Genomic DNA, 16,695 nt, shown 5'->3' with positions numbered 1-16,695 from the left:
AGAAAAAGGTTTTTTTGTTCACCTAAACGAATCATTAACCTAAGTTCAAAAACCCATATGGAAAGGAGATTCCACATTATATTTAAGTACATTGGAAGGAATTGCGAACTCTATAGACCCACCTTGTTCGCACAAATCATTTTAATTAAATTATGAGTATTATCTTTGAAAGATTTGTGCAATGGGAGTGCAAGACTTGATGTAGGCTTTTGGACATACGCCATTGCTTAGCACATGTATGTCTGCAGAAGAAAACTACAAAAAAACACAAATTACAAAAAACACAAATAAGGCAAAAATTGCTGTTGTCAGGATTTAACGCCACACAATATTCCACAACAGGAATATGGTCAACAAACAAGGAAAAAACAAAGAAAAATGGACTAACAGAACGAAAAAACCCCCACAAATGATGACAGCACAAAAATTCCGAACCCAAAAAAATTCAACACAACAGTTGAAACGTGACAAAAAAATCCTGACAACAGCAATTTTTGCTTAATTTTTTTTTGTCATTTGTGTTTTTTTGTAGTTTTCTTCTGCAGACATACATGTGCTAAGCAATGGTGTATGTCCAAAAGCCTACATCAAGTAAATTATGCGTGTTCGCAGACAATTTGAGAAAAAATGGATTAGTTTAAGGATTTTGATGTTTGCTCCTTAAAGCGCTATGTAGTGACAAGAAACGATAAATACGGAATTATGTATATTAAATACCAACCATACAATTATAACAATTTAAATACGGAACATATAAAAAAAATCCCTTGGTATGTCGTATATCTAGAACCATACTGTCATGATCAAAGATGTCACCAGTAGTTCCCTGTACACATAATGAAGTAATAATAAAACATCCAGTGGTTACAAACAGAAATATTACAAAAATTTGCACTTAACAATGAGTTAGGTTATCCAGAAGCATATAGTAATAAATATACAATTAAAAAGCAAACCAAATTACCAATAATATGGAATCACTTCAAAAAAGTAAACAAAGTTCAGACATTACAAACACAGAAAGGTGAAAAAACGCAAGTAGATCAGTAAAAGCTTCAAAGACCAATTCCCTCGCGGATAAAGGATGATAATCATTGCAGTAGCACACATTGTCCCGCATATGTATCGAAACACACACACACACGACTTCCAGGATGTTTCCACCACCATGTTTGGAACCTTTATACTTATTTTAAAATTTAAATTTACATTGATGAACAACGAGAACCTAAAATATATAAACAGCAGCACCGATAGGAGCTAAACACAACACTCTTAATAGAATATTCTCCATTACGTTCACAAACCCATCCGTGAAATAAAATTGAAGCAGCCAAGAAAAAGTATCGATATAAAGACATTAAACTCTGCCGGCTACCGCAGCCCAGCATGAGTTGCCAGACGTGTCCTTCACAGACAGAAGGGGTTGCCAGTGCGCAACCATTATGTAATTATTGTAAAAGACGCATCTAAAAAAATCAAACATGTACGTTAAATCAGGCTAGCATTCTCATAGTTTACGTGAAAACAGGCCGGAACACAACTTGGTAACATAATATTAGCTATTCCTAAACCTTAAATACATACAATGTAAGAAATCGCACTAGCCAACTTAACACTCCTCCGGTGGGAACGAGTGGTTGGTTTTGTGTGTAAATGTGGCGGATGTTGCTGTGAGTCTGCGAGTGTTCTCGAGTTGCTCTCGTTTCCCTCTCAAAAGCGTAATGTAGTTGACGTTACAATGCATCGGTGTGGGGGTTATCTCTCAGTTAATTGCATCAATCGTGGAATTTCGTAACCAGTATATAGAACGAATAAGAGAGAGAAAGAGAGAGAGAGAGAGAGAGATCAAGAGAGAAGTTTTGTAGGTTTTCATTAATGGTTTTACAATTGTGAGTTAGCGCACATACTTTTTAATAGTTGTAATTATATTTTTTTTAAATACATTGTAATTTTATCCTCCTAATGAGTGTTCGTACACCACATGTACTTGGATACATGTTTACTTTCATGTAAATGTTTTTTCTTTCTTTACTCCTTGTCACTATAAAGTCGTTGTCTGGCTTCGTAGTCCACGTTAATTGGTTTAAAGCAGTGGTTCCCAACCTTTTTTTGATCAGGGACCACTTTAATTTCATTATCATTAGCAGGGACCACAAGGTTAAAAAATAATCTGTTCCTGGGGTAATATTTTTGCTCAAAGCTACACACACATCATCACTTACTTTCAGTCGATTCCTGGATTTGTTTTTAATGATCAGTAATGCAGAAAATCCTTGTTCGCATAAATAAGTTGTTGAAAAAAGCATAAGATAGCGCAAAGCGATTTCTCTAATTTTAGTATATAAAATTGCTTTCTTACACCAAAACGTCTCCAAAGAATCAAATTCAAACGCGTTCTTACAGTTCCTGTCATTTTGTAATTCAATAAGTTATTCTTGGATTTCTTCTGCAACTTCTCTAGCGTTAGTGCCAAAAGGGTTGCGTATCAGTTTTTGGTCCACATTAGCTTCTGTATTTTTATATTTTGGGAAGTAACGGTTGAATTCATCAACCAACATTTGCAAATGACATTTGCGATTTTTTGTATGCTTTCCCTAAACATGACATACTTTTTGTCGTCAAGGAGTGCCTTCAATGTTGCAAACGCACTTTAATTGCCCTCGCCAACTTGACTAATCCATAACTTAAGTTTGCAAATAAAAGCACGAAGTTTATCTTCAAAATTAAAAATATTTGCAACGCCTTCTAATTTTCTGTTTCCTGAACCTTGCATTTGCAAGTTAAACTTATTTAAGTGTGTAAAAATATCCACAAGATATGCCAAATACATCTGGGATGTCAAATCAGAAAACTGTACTAGTAAGTCTTCCATTTTTTTCTCACCTAGAAACAACTCAATCTTTCCTCTCAGCTCGTATAATCTTTTCAGCATATTGCCTTTCGACAATCAACGAACTTCTGTGTGAGAGAGGAGGTTCTCATGGTTTGAGTCCATTTCAGTGCACAGTTTTTTAAAAAGGCGTGAATTTAAGGCACTGCTTTTAATGACATTTACTACTTTTATGACCAATTTCATTGTATCATTAAGGCATTTAGGAAGAGTCTTGGAAGCTAACACCTGGCGATGAAGGTTACAATGTGATGTTAATGTTGACGGATTCCTCTGTTTGATTAACGTTACTAGACCGGAATGTGATCCTAACATCGCAGGAGCACCATCCGTACAGAAACCGACTAGCTTTTCCCACATAATGCCATATTTCTGGAAATATCCAGTTCCTATTCATGACGTCGATACCTCTTGATGTCATTCCCAGTTCCTGAGAAAACAACAGTTCTTCTTTGATTATGTTGTCGTCGTCTAAAAAGCGGACAAAAACAAGTAACTGTGCACAATTAGAAATGTCAGTAGATTCATCGCACTGCAAAGCGAAGAATGGCGACATTTTAATTTTTGAAACAAGTTTCTCCTCGATATCATTTGACATGAGTTCAATTCTAGCTTACACCGTGTTGTTCGACAAAGGTATAGCTTGTATTTTTTTTTTTTTTTTGCTTCTAACCCTAAAACTTCTTCGACGGCTTTGATCAAACAAGGTTTCACAAGAGTTTCACCTATTGTGTGAGTCTTTTTTGATTGTGCTATTAATTTCGATATATTAAACGATGCTACTAATGTTTTTTTCAGATGATGCATATCTTGTACCACTAGGCCCGAGTTTGATTTTTTTTTTTTTTTAATTCTCCAATTTTCCTTGAAAGAACTCTGGTGGTCGGTCAGAAAAATTTGGATGAATCGTTTCTAGGTGACGTTTTAATTTCGCTGGCTTCAAGGCTTCGTTCGCCAGAACAGTTGCGCATATAACACATTCTGGTTATATTTCTCCATTACTTTCTATCGAAGTAAATCCAAATTTAATGTAACTATTATCATATTTTCTCTTAGGTGGCATTTTATGAAAATAAAACCAAAATGCAATAGAATGTACACTGTTATGCTTATATTATGTTTTATGCCAAGTAAAAGAATAAAAAATAATATAGCTAAATTTTTTCATAATTCATAAAATAAATCATTAAATAAATAAATAAATATAAACTGGCTTCCAAAAAATTCTAACCTCGCTATCATTTTTTTACAAACTTAAATCTTTACTACACAATTTAAAAAATAATGTTGTCTAATCGTAATTGGTAGGTAGGTACCTTAAATTTTCCTTAACCCTCTTGGTGCCAGCCTCAAATTGTCTAATTCTATGACGGTTATACTAAAAGTGCCAAGTCATTTTTAAATGAATTACATATCTGGAGTTAAATATTAATAACTTTTTTACCTTTTATAACTTTTTACCTTTAATAACTTTTTTACCTTTAATAACTTTTTTTTACCTCTAAGCATGGAAGTATACATTTTTTACACTTTATAAATAAATTATTTTTTGTAATATTTTAAGATTTAATAAAAACAAATAATGCATTTTTTATTAATTTTATTTTAAAGTTCTCGTGAAAACGTTATATTATTTTTAATGGATTGGCGTGCGAATAGGGCATGGTTATCAAAGTAATATTCTTGGCACTAAGAATGTCGTGGGAAAATATAATCACTACAACTATTACAAAATTGATTTTCAACGCACAATAAACAACAATAAAGAATAACTGGCACTTTATAATATCCACGAAACTGCTTATTATTTTTTGATAAAGGAACTTAATAATTTGTTTGCCAGAAATATATAATTTTTGTAAATATTTGCAAAATAAATTTTTATAAGCAGGAACACATACCTACTTATGTAGAAAATAATTAACACTTATAATTTCCAAAAGAATAAAAATATATTTAAAAAAAAATAAAAGTTGAAATTCTCACAACGGGAAGTTAAATTCAAAACGAAGAAATGCGCACAAACGCAGTACCAATCTGTTTCACATGCTGTTCGAAAACACAACACTGCTGAGCAAAACAAAAGAAAACGTACGATTGACTGACCGGCTTGCGCCATAATGTTTAGTCAGTTGCTTGCCCTTCCCCCGGTCGCCTGCGCGCCGCGCTCGCTTTTGTTCACCGACGCGCGTTCATTCAAAGTATGAAATCTTTCACGGACCATATTTTAGCTCTCGCGGACCACTGATGGTCCGCGGACCACTGGTTGGGAACCACTGGTTTAAAGGCATGGGTGGCGTAATTAATAGTTTGCAAGGCATCCATGTTGTTTGACATATTTTAATATATTATTTCATCCAGCATTACAGCTGGAAGCTTGTGTTCGGAGGACGCTGCGTGTTTGTACTAAACAATACTTATTTCCGTCTGCCCTCCGGCAATGTTAAAGTTACAAGGTCCGCCGAGGCGACTGTAGCAGTCTCTGGGATGCGGATATAATTTTCGTGTTCTGGACCATCGTCGAAGCGAAGCGGTGTTTGAGGCGTGGAATTGCTATGTCTGTTATTAATATGTTATGAATCTCCTTGTGTGTTCTTTCACAAACATCACTGGTGTGTTCTATTCAAATTTCGTCGGAATGGGATTATAGTGCTTTATATGCTTAATGGAATGCATAGTAGTAGAATATAGATTCTTATTTAAAACTGAACCAGTAACCTTTTTATTTTACGTTTTGTTATTAACTACTTGCGGAACTATAGAGTTTCCTGTGCTTATTGGGATGTAGTTATATAGGTTATTTTTTTTATATCTACCCCGGTATATCCTTAATTATTATTTACTAGTACGAAGTCTACAGTTGGTATACATAGCTCTGATTATTCATGTACCACTATATAGATATTGTGTTTTATCTAGCCTTGATGGAAAGTTAACAATAATCTTATAAGCATTCTTACTGTACAACATGACTCATGTAATATTCTTTTATGAGGGTTAACACTCCTTATTTAGAACACCACACACACTATGTATATGTCATGAGTGAAAGGGAAGGATGGATAGCTGTTAATATTTTTTTGTATACATAATTGTATGGTTATTTAGTAACGATGGTATAGCTATTTTATAATTATACATAGTTTTTTTATTATTAGAATAACCTGCTATGTTTATAGTCGGGAACTAGTTTACTTATATGAAGGACAAATTATTCAGAGCTGATGATCTACCTATATGCATTTGTATTACACAGACCGTTTTAATTAGAAACACTTTATGTTTATATTCCCACAAAGTTTGACTATAAGAGATTACACATTAACATATTTAGTTTAATAAGGTATGAGTATAACACAATTTACTTACATATATATTATTTAATGGCTATAAGCATGCGCTATACTTACACTTTTTTACTATATTTTTTATTTAATTACGTCTTGTGGCTATATTGCTTTGTACTTTAATGACTATAGTACAGTATGCCTACACAATTACTAAAACCGATTTTATTTATTAATGAATGTATAGTAGCTGGGCTAGCACTAAAGACTCGTATGTGCGTCTTATTTTTTTTTAACAAATGGGAATAGAATGTTTTGTCTCTGGTGTTGTGCCGTTCGTTTGCGCATTCGCGAGGTCTTATGTGCGCTTTGGTTTGTTTCGCTGGCTTTTTATTTTTGGGTCTTCGTTTGACAGGGTTTACATTCTCTATTTTCGTATTGCATGAGCGCTTCGTTAATTATTGTAGAGACAGCTTGTTTCTTCAGTTGGTGTGGTGCTGTGAGTGAGATGTAGTGCTGGCCTCTCAGTCGACAGGTCTTGGATACAGTTATTTATGTTGTGTATGTATGTTTCTTATGGTTCGGTTGCTTAATAACATATTTTGAGGATGCAGGTATTTATGATTATTTATATTTATTTGTGTTGTCATTTCCCGGGCCATGCAATTTGGTGTGTTGACTTGAGAGTGTGGTAGTTTTACGATATTGTTCTCGTAGATAGATTTTTTAAAATATTCTGGTTTTGGTTTATTGGTTTTCTGTGGGGGCTCTATTGTGATTTACTTATGGGTTATGTTTAGCCTAGTGGTATAATTTTTTTGGGGGGGAAAATAGAGGTTTCCATCATTACATGTCTGCGTTATTTATTTCCTCAATGTGTTACTGAATTAGTATTTTTCTTAAATTTCTTGCATTTATTTTACGGTGACTGCAGTCTATGGTTTTGCTTGTTTATTTTATTACATCTTATGGTTGTTTTCTCGTGGTTCCGCGTTTGTTTTATTTTTTCTTCTTTACGTATACTCTTTGCATCATGCTGTCTCAATAAGCGAGTTATTTTGTGACGTGTGTTCTATTATTTCATGGGATTTTTCCGCTGCTGAATTTTTATCTGCATTCGGCTGTATTGTGTTCGTGATTGTGTTTGTGAGTGTCTTCTATATCATTTTGATTGTAATTTTGTTTTGTTTTATTATGTTTTAATAGGTTTATAATACCTATTTGTGTTGTTATTTACACTTGATTTATGGTATTTTTTTGTTACATGCATTCGGCGGTTGGGTATCACTGGGCTGTACGTTTTTAATTATTGTGTTGCACGCTTAGGCGAGTTACGTGACTACTGCAAGTTACTATAGGACGCAGCAAGCCAGGGTTAAAAACAACTTTCCCTTCTCGCTGTTGTCGCACGAGGACTTTGTCAACAGTTTTCCGAGTGCCTACACAGCGTACAGACGTGTTATTCTAAAGCTCCCACTTGTAATATATTTTATAAATTTACTTATCGTTAAATTTTGTCGGTTGTGCGGGTTTCACTCTACACGGCTTATATAGCGTTCCTATTTTTAATATATCTTTTCGTCTGCGTTTTTATTTTTAATTACACGTCGCCGGGTTGGACTGGGTGCAGTCCGGTGAGTTTTTCTTTTATGTATGCTTATTTGCTACGTGTCGCTGAGCGCTATTTGGATGGCTAGAAAATTTTTATTTTAACTATGCCTATATGGTTTATTTCTGGCGATCGTGACGCAGCCGGGCGGGCCGGGTCCCTATCGAGCGGTGTAAACATAATTTTTCTGGGTCTTCGCCCACTCCGTGCGGTTTTTTATTTTAAATATGTTTATTACTTAATGCTACAGGCATGAGCGATCGTTCAACACACTTTCCTACACGGGCGTTTGTTCAACATTTATTTAAATTTATTTGCTTATCATTACACGTCGCCGGGGTGGGCGGGGTGCGTTCCCGTGAGTTTTTTTATGTATGCTTATTGGTACATGTCGCTGAGCGCTATTTGTACGGTTAGTACTTTTTTTAAATTTTAACTATGCCTATATGGTTTATTTCTGATGTTCGTGTCGTATTACATTTTATTTTAAATATGTTTATTACTTAAGGCTATGTGTTAACTGTAGGGGTCCTAGCTATGCTTAATACTTAACATACTGGTTGTCAGACAATTACTACACAATGTTTTTACAATGCTTATTTTACTTGACATAAAATAATAATCTTTGTCCTAACTATGCTTAATACATTACTATGATTATTATTATTTGAATCGTGATCTACCACAATAGAGGTCCTACATTTTTTTTAACTATTCTTATTTTTTTCTGTCTTTACAATATTATAAATTTTAACTATGCTTATGCCATTGGCAGAGAGCCAGTGCTACCACTAAAGCATATTCATGAGCGGGCTTCTGTTCCTCACACGGCGTTCGTAATATTTAAAGACATTGTTATGTTTTTAATATGATGTGGGAATTGTTATTGCTCATTGTGTGCGTGGCGTCTCAGCGGACAACATCTCGCTCTCTGTGCACGGGGTTTTGAGGTTATGTTGCTCCCAGGTATTTATATTTAGTCTTAGCTAGTTGGCGGCATTATTTAAGCATAGTGGTATACTCTGGGTGGTGGGGGTTTGCTTTAAGCATGCTGTAAATTTAAAATATGGCGGTTTAAGCATACAACATAGCAGTTTAAGCATACAACATGGCGGTATTTTTTTTGTTTTTTGGAAATTAGACATGGCAGCCTGTTATTTCTTTTTTCGATATTAAAATATGGCGACATATCTTTTTTTGGAAATTAGACATAGCGGTTTAACCTTTTTGGAAAATTTAAAATATGATGGTTTAAGCATACAACATGGTGGTTTAAGCATTGCGGTAAATGTTTTAGGCATACTTGGGGGTGGGTGTTTTAAGCATACTAGGAGTGGGGGTTGGCACCTTTTAAGCGTAGCGGCAAATTATTTAGGCAAAGCTAGTATGGCGGGGATTTTAAGCATAGTGGCTTTATATTTAGGCATAGCTAGTATGGAGGGGGTTTCTTTTAGGCATACTTGGGGTGGGGGTGGGTGTTTTAAGCATACAACATGGCAGTTTACGCATTGCGGTGATTGATTTTTGAAAATTAAACATGGCGGCGGTTGTTCAGTGGCGGGGGTTTATAGACATAGCTAGTATGGTTGCATTATTTAAGCATATTTTTCGAAATTTAAAAACATGGTGGTTGGAAATTTAAAAACATGCCGCCTTTTAAGCATATATTCCTTATTTAATTCTACACCTCTTAACTGGTCACGTGGTCTAGTGTCTGCTTCCTAACCTCGACGTTGCTCAGGCGGATCGAATCCCCACACCACCCAGGTTTTTTTGTATACAATTCCTGCCTTCGGAGCGACAGTGGCGCACTCCGGTAGCCAAGGGCTTAACTAAGATGGCGGCCTCCAGCAGACGTAAACAAGATGGCGGCCCCCAGTGGCTACGACGGTGGCGCGCCCTGGTAATCAATGTCAACAACAATGGCGGCCTCCACGAAACAAGATGGCGGCCCCCAGGGGGAGTACTGGCGCAATGTTTACATTTCAATGTTTACATTGAGCCAGTACTCTTTCGGTGCCCCTACTAATATGCATTTTAAGAAATCGGAAAGAGTACCATTCCAGTTTCTACCCAGCTACTCTACCGCCACCAAAAGTATGAAAGGTACTCTTTCCAAGGGGATACAATTCTGTCGCCCCGTCCGCCGCTGTGCCGGAAACTCGTACAAAACTGTGTAAGTATCCATGGCGCATGTGTGCGGGACAGAGACAGACATCGACGGTAGGCCCTGGCGTATTATAAATACTACTGTTATTTGCTAGTTTTCGTTTGTTCCAAGTTTTCAAACATCGAGTGTGTACAGATTCATATTGTGGGTGCTGGCAGAATCGAGAAGTTTGACGTCATAAATGAATAGTGAATTGCAGAATTTTACTTTTATGGATGGAGACACTGAGAAGTCAGGGTGTGGTGAGCTCGGTACACCTGATTTTTTTTTCTATTTTGTCACTGCTCATTAATAAACGCTATATATATTTTGTGTATGTTTTTGTTATAAGTTTTGCTTCCATCTTGTAAAGTGCAAATTGTGATTTGTTGGGCTGAACTGTAACTATTCGAGTTTGTTTTAAAGATACACAATATACTAATGTATATGTAAAATCGAAAGGCAAACCAAATTCAGCGCAGTATAGGTCTTTTGACATCACTTCCAAAATATACTTGAAATTACAAAATGAAAAAAAAATTAAAAGCTCAACGTTTGTTAAGTCAAAAATGCGCATTGACGTATTAGGAAACATCCCAAATATGTATACGCCACGAAGCCTTGTTTATGACCAAATTTGAATTCCTAAAGGTATCTTTCTTAATCCGTTCTATAAGAAATTTCAATGTGCTGAAAACAAACTACGCTCAGTTGCAATTAATACTATTAATCAAATTAAATACATGATGAAGATTGATGTTAAACCAGCGCGAAAGCTGTGCCCCATGTAGAAAACTAATCATTAAGATAAAATTAGCTGGTTTAGATACATCGTCATCAAGTAATGATATAGATAACGCAATGCTGAATATTTCAGATTCTGTTAACAATTGTCCGACAGCCCTTGGCGTATCTCCTCTATAATTTCAATGTATTTGTGGTAGAGATATGCAAATATATGTAAAACGAAAAATAAGTCAAGCGCACAAGAGAAACTCTCAAGAAAAATAGCTGCTGTAGGTAAGCTTATTACAAGTTGATGGAGCTTGGTCCAAGTATCCTACGTGAAAATTGTTCGGATTACAACCAGTTGATTGCAGAATTAAAGAAGAAAATGCAATATCCAAAAGGAAAAAAAAAATTTTGACTTTAGAACCAGCAAGCTAGTCCATAAAACATACAACGGCAGAATTTATCTTTCAGAAAACCGGGTACGAAAAGCTAGAAAACTGACAGCAGAAAATAGAATACTAGCTGATGTCAAGTAACAAGCGAGAAAAGTATCTTCCAGAAAATTGACACTATTTTTCGAAGACGACTAATTTACTCGAATGCGCCATGGAAGAACAATTATGTTTCATTATGGTTAGAAAGTAAATAGTTTAACGTTCTGAAATGCTAAATACTCAGTAATTTAAAACAAACACACGTCGAAAAGCAAATGGGACAGAAATAGGATTTTCCAAGTTTTTTAAATTACGACCCACCGGGGGGGAACCATTGGTTCATCAGGACACTCCACCAAAATGTGAAGCCTCCTATGAGGGCGTGCTGTAGGACCTCAGAGGGAAGGGGTCAGTGTCCTATAGCACGCTGACCTCTGAGGTCAGAGTGAAGCCCTCTACTTGTCTTGCTGCCTCCCCCATACACAAGAACCAGGCAACCAGACTCTTTAGAGCGTTCCTGCTAAGGAACCACCTACTATGGGTCAATCTGCACCTGAACTGAAATAAAAATTTTAACACACATATAACATTAATGAATATATCTATAGCATCTCCAAAATGCTTCTGCAGCCAATTAGGTACGGGATCAACGATGGTATTAGAAGAACCATAAAATTAAAACTACCTCTTTTCAACTAAACTAATAACAATACAATTAGAGGGTACAATTAGAGATATTTTCTTCCAAAAATGATAAAAATTTCACTTTTTTACAATATTTAGTCATAAATTTAATTCAATATAAATTCCCCCCCCCCCCCCAAATAGCATTGCTACTGCAGCATTGTTTAGCCGCGTAGACAATGAATAAAATATAATAATGTCAATTCCTAAAAGAATTCACTACAAAAAGTCAAATTATGATTAAAAGAGTTAAAGATATAGTTCGGTACTTCAGAAGCAAACTGCAAAACATTAACAGAGCTAGCTTTTTAAATAATACATTTCTGCATTCTAAACAGAAAGATTATTTATAATGACAAAATTCAGTATGTCTTGCTTAAGTGCACCGATGTAGGATATCAAACTTAATAGAACTTACATAAATCACTCCTGTGCTTCCACAGCCATCCATACACTGGGCTCTGGTGGAGTAAACATTTCAATTAGGCCTTTAAATGTTTGCGCGGCATCATTTCAGACATCAGAAAGCATTCTGTCAAAGTTTAAACAAAAATGTAAAGGGTCGTACTTGGTACGTTGAGGTGGAATAATCCAGTTCCTAAGCAGTTTGTAAGTACTCATTGTAGTTGATTAGAAGGTGACAATAACCTTGTCTGTAGAAGGGCAGAAGGGTCAGTATGTAGTTGCTAAACAGTTTGGCCAGCACTATCTTGTCTCTAGATGGGCAGAATGTTCAGTATGTATGGGTACTCACTGAAGTCGATGAGCAGGCGACCATACCCTTGTCTCTGGTAGGGTGGCAGGGTCAGTATGCAGGACACGTTGTAGTTGAGGAACGAGTTCTTCTCCTGAAACAGCAAGTATAAACATTATAACAACACACTCGCAGTCGCACAGAACAGGCGAGGAAACCTGAAATAATTCGCCTAGTCTTAATACTTCTGAAAATAATACGAGGAAACTGTTGACTCTATACGAGATACTATTCGGCTGAATAAATATGCTACTCGATATCACTATAACTAACATGGAGGCCTATTCGATGCACTTTTTTTAATACTAGAGTGTCAACTACACAGATATAGACAAATCAGAGAGGTCTAATTTTTCGATACTTGGAACACCTTTTAAACAGGTCATTTACAATGTCAGACATAGGGGCCAAGCGTCTACGAACCAAAAGGTATAAATTCTTCGCTACTTGGAATACCTTTCAAACAGAACATGTCAAATGCCAGACGTATCAACTTTGAGTATGCGAACCACGAGACCTTCTTCGTTGACACTTGTTACATGCTTAAAAAAAAAAGACATAAATCAAGCAGACAAGACACGATACACAATCAACGAAAAGGAAGGGCATTCAAAAAAAAGGTAGCACATAAGAAGTACATTAAAAAAAAGAAGCACATATGGATGCACATTAATAAAAGAAGCACATTAAAAAAAAAAGCAAATTTGGGAATACAATTAACGAAAAAGAAATCTATTTTGGAAGCATATTATGAAGCCCATTCAAAAAAGCAAGTAAGTTTGGCTTATGCTAGCACTCTACTCTTGCTGAACAAAGGAGAAGTTCACAAGCTCTCAGAAGTTTTTTTGTAATTTTTATTATTTAATATAATTTTTAGTTTTTTACTGAACTTGATTTAGCAAGATATACGTTATTATTCTCCGTATGCTCGTGATTATTCCTGTCAATATTTTGTTGATGTTCTCCAAGTGCATAAGGTTATACCTGGCGAGATTTCTGTTGGTTTTCTCTGTGTGCTCCTGGTTATTCTTACCGAGACTTCTGCTGATATGCTCCGAGTACTTTTGGTTATTTCTGAGAAAACAATCTCTGCATGTATATTTTTTGTAATGTAAACAATTAGCGAATTTCTGTTACCAAATCAGAACATACAATATTCAGGGTGTCTACCAGATATAGTAAATGAAATTCCCTGATTTTTCCAGGTTTTCCAGGTCTAAAACTGAATATTTCCAGGTTTTCTTTAACACAATTACATCATTCCACGAAACTGAAAAAACTGCATAACAATACATTGATGGTTTTCAAAGTATTTCAACTTACTTAAATTAGTAAAAATATTACCTTCTTCTAGACGTGGCCAAAGTGACTCAATTGATGTCAAATAAAACATGCTGCTACAAATATTTCACACACTTACTTTTGAAAAAAACATTAGTAAAAGGAAGCTCCCGTTAATTTCGCAGTGACTCAACTTTTGCGTCTATAGCACTTGCTTCAGAACAAGCCCAATCCAACACTCGAGCCTTCTTAAACTGCAATGACTTGATCTCCTCTTCAACTCTTCTTTTTTCTGCCTTATTCTTGTCTGTAGCTTCCTTTTCTTTTTGTTTTGTTTGCAGGGCTTCTTTACGCCTACAACTAGCATTTCTTACATACTGTAACATGGACTTGATGATATCAACATGCTCTACACCTCCAGAACGTTGAACAAAGTCATACACTTGTCTTTGTGCAATCAGTGTTTCTTCCTGCAAGTTTTCAGTCAGCAGATTAGAATTCACTGAAAATCCTCTTTCCAATGATGCATTTCCATCATCATCCTCACAAACTTTAGAAGGCCTGTTTTGGCAACTACTGTATGTGCCTTAAGAATGATCAAGGCGCCCATCTTCTCGAGAAAAAGACGAGAACAGTGCTTCAGAATCTTGCGAGGAACATACCAACTGATATGATCACTCAATGTTATCAGCTTCTTGTCCTGATAGCCACCTGTTTCGAAGACAAAATTCTAAACTGTACTTCACACGCTGTCACCTCACACCCGAATTTAAAGCCATAGACGGACATAAGCAGGAAATTCCTTTGGTAAGTTTGTACTTTAGGGGACTTTTGCCTTGAAGTTTTTTTTACCATAACCTTTGGACAAGTCCTAACATCAATTTTCAGTAACAGGACAGACTTTTCTGGTACTTTCTCTTTCTTTATGGCATGGCGTACTGCATAACCCAACTTGATATTGTTAGCAGGCAATAGATTTTCCTGGTTATCTACATCCAATCGAGATACATTGCGTTTTTCCCTAAAGCTTTTCAGTAAACTTTCCTGCCAAAGCTAATAAATTGTCTACCAGTATATCATACAGAAAAGGTGCCATGGGTGCTTCACTTTGGAACATTGTAAGAAACAATTCCCGCTCTGATGCCAAAGAGTGGAAGAATGTAAATTTTACTTCTAGAAGATTATCTTCAAGAGCACTACATTGAAAGACAGATGAAATAGAAACTTCACTAACAAATTTCTTTGGAACATTGTAAGAAACAATTCTAGCTCTGATGCCAAAGAGTGGAAAAATGTAAATTTTACTTCTAGAAGATTATCTTCAAGAGCACTTTCCACTACCTACATTGAAAGACAGATGAAATAGAAACTTCAATAACAAATTTCTTTAGGTGGGGTAACGTTTTCATGGCACGCTCAGCAACTGCAGTATTTTCTAACCATCTGATTGCACAAAATTTCTTGGGAAAAAGCTCTGATCTAGTTATTCTAATGTAATCTGCCCTCCTTGCAGGTACATGCTTAAACAAAAAGTAACTGTGCCTCAAAAAACTAACAACGTCCCATTGTGTAGCAGAAATTCCAGTTTTTAAAGCACCATGGACTGTATGAAGCCCACAGCTACCAATTTCTAGCAACGATGGCAAATTATCACCAAAAGTGTCTGTGATATGTATTTTCAAAGCTAACAAAAATGCCCAGTTTACGTTGGGGGCATCCATAATTACTTAAAATTAAATGCATCTGTCGGTGTAATCCGAGCGCGGGAAGAACATGCCGCAGCACATACGTGAGCAGGATAACAGACCAGCTTGAACCAGTTTGTATCACGTGATTAAACACAACTTCCGAATCCGATGGTAAATAAAAGAAAATGGATGTGTGAACTGTTCGTTATTTGCCATTCAAAAATAAAAATGGGAGGGGATACACTTGATGCTACGTCAATGCAAGCTGATCAATAAACAAAAAAGTATTTCTAACTACAACCTACCAAACAAAAATTCCCTGATTTTTTAAAAAATTCCCTGATTTTTCCCTGATTACAATATTCCCCGATTTTTCCAGGTTTTCCAGGTTTTCCAGGGTCAGTAGACACCCTGAATATTTTTTATTACGAGCAATTTACACAAAAAAATTCACTATTCAGACGATTACTTCGTCTTAAAACAACTATAATGCAAGACGATTTCCCTTCCACTTGAGGCCTAGCGAAGTATTTTGTCTTGCGATAGTTAGTAAGCATCACGAATCCCACATGAAAGAACAACTGCTTTTACAATACAGCTGTTGACAAGAATAGAAACTACTTGCAACAAGTTTCTTGCATGAGATTAATTAACTTTCGCTGCTGAATGGCGCAATTGTAGCAGCCGTATCCATGTGGCCTTGTAGCCTCGTAGCCAAATGCAGATGGAGTTTTTTTAGTCTTGTAGCCACGTAGCCCTGTAGCAATTTAGCCTCGTAGCATTGTAGTCTCGTACCCTTATAGCCAAATATTGTTCTAGCCAGATGGAGGCTTGTAGTCTCGTAGCACCATAGTTTTGTAGCCTTTTAGCTTTGTAGCCATGTAGTTAAAATGCAATTGGAGCAGTTGGAGCCAAAATTTCGTTGGAGCAGTTGTAGCCAAAGACAGTTGGAACAAAAAAAACTAGAGGAGTTGGAACCAAAGACAGTTACAAGTATTGTATCCTACCGTATCCTGCGAGCGATCGTATCATATTGATGGGTACGCATTCTAATAAATTGAATGTTCGTGCATATGTACATTGTGTTCGTTAAATGTCCTTCCTTTTTTAATATGCTTTCAAATGTGCTTCATATTTTGAATGTACTTCCAAATGTGCTTCCTTTTTTGAGTGTGCTTCCAAAC

At 36.0% G+C, this 16,695-nt stretch overlaps 1 protein-coding gene across 1 annotated transcript in view; it reads right to left on the bottom strand.

Annotated features, from left to right (window-relative positions):
• LOC134533285 (histone acetyltransferase KAT7) overlaps window positions 1–16,695 on the bottom strand; it is a 438,198-nt gene that overhangs the window by 142,210 nt on the left and 279,293 nt on the right. The window contains exon 8 of the mRNA XM_063370739.1: window positions 12,543–12,636. Within this exon, the coding sequence (XP_063226809.1) occupies window positions 12,543–12,636 (94 nt within the window). The remainder of the gene's footprint in view (window positions 1–12,542; window positions 12,637–16,695) is intronic.

Source organism: Bacillus rossius, chromosome 6 (genome assembly GCF_032445375.1).
Source record: "Bacillus rossius redtenbacheri isolate Brsri chromosome 6, Brsri_v3, whole genome shotgun sequence".
NCBI lineage: Eukaryota > Metazoa > Arthropoda > Insecta > Phasmatodea > Bacillidae > Bacillus > Bacillus rossius.
This window is presented reverse-complemented; position numbering and strand designations above follow the sequence as displayed.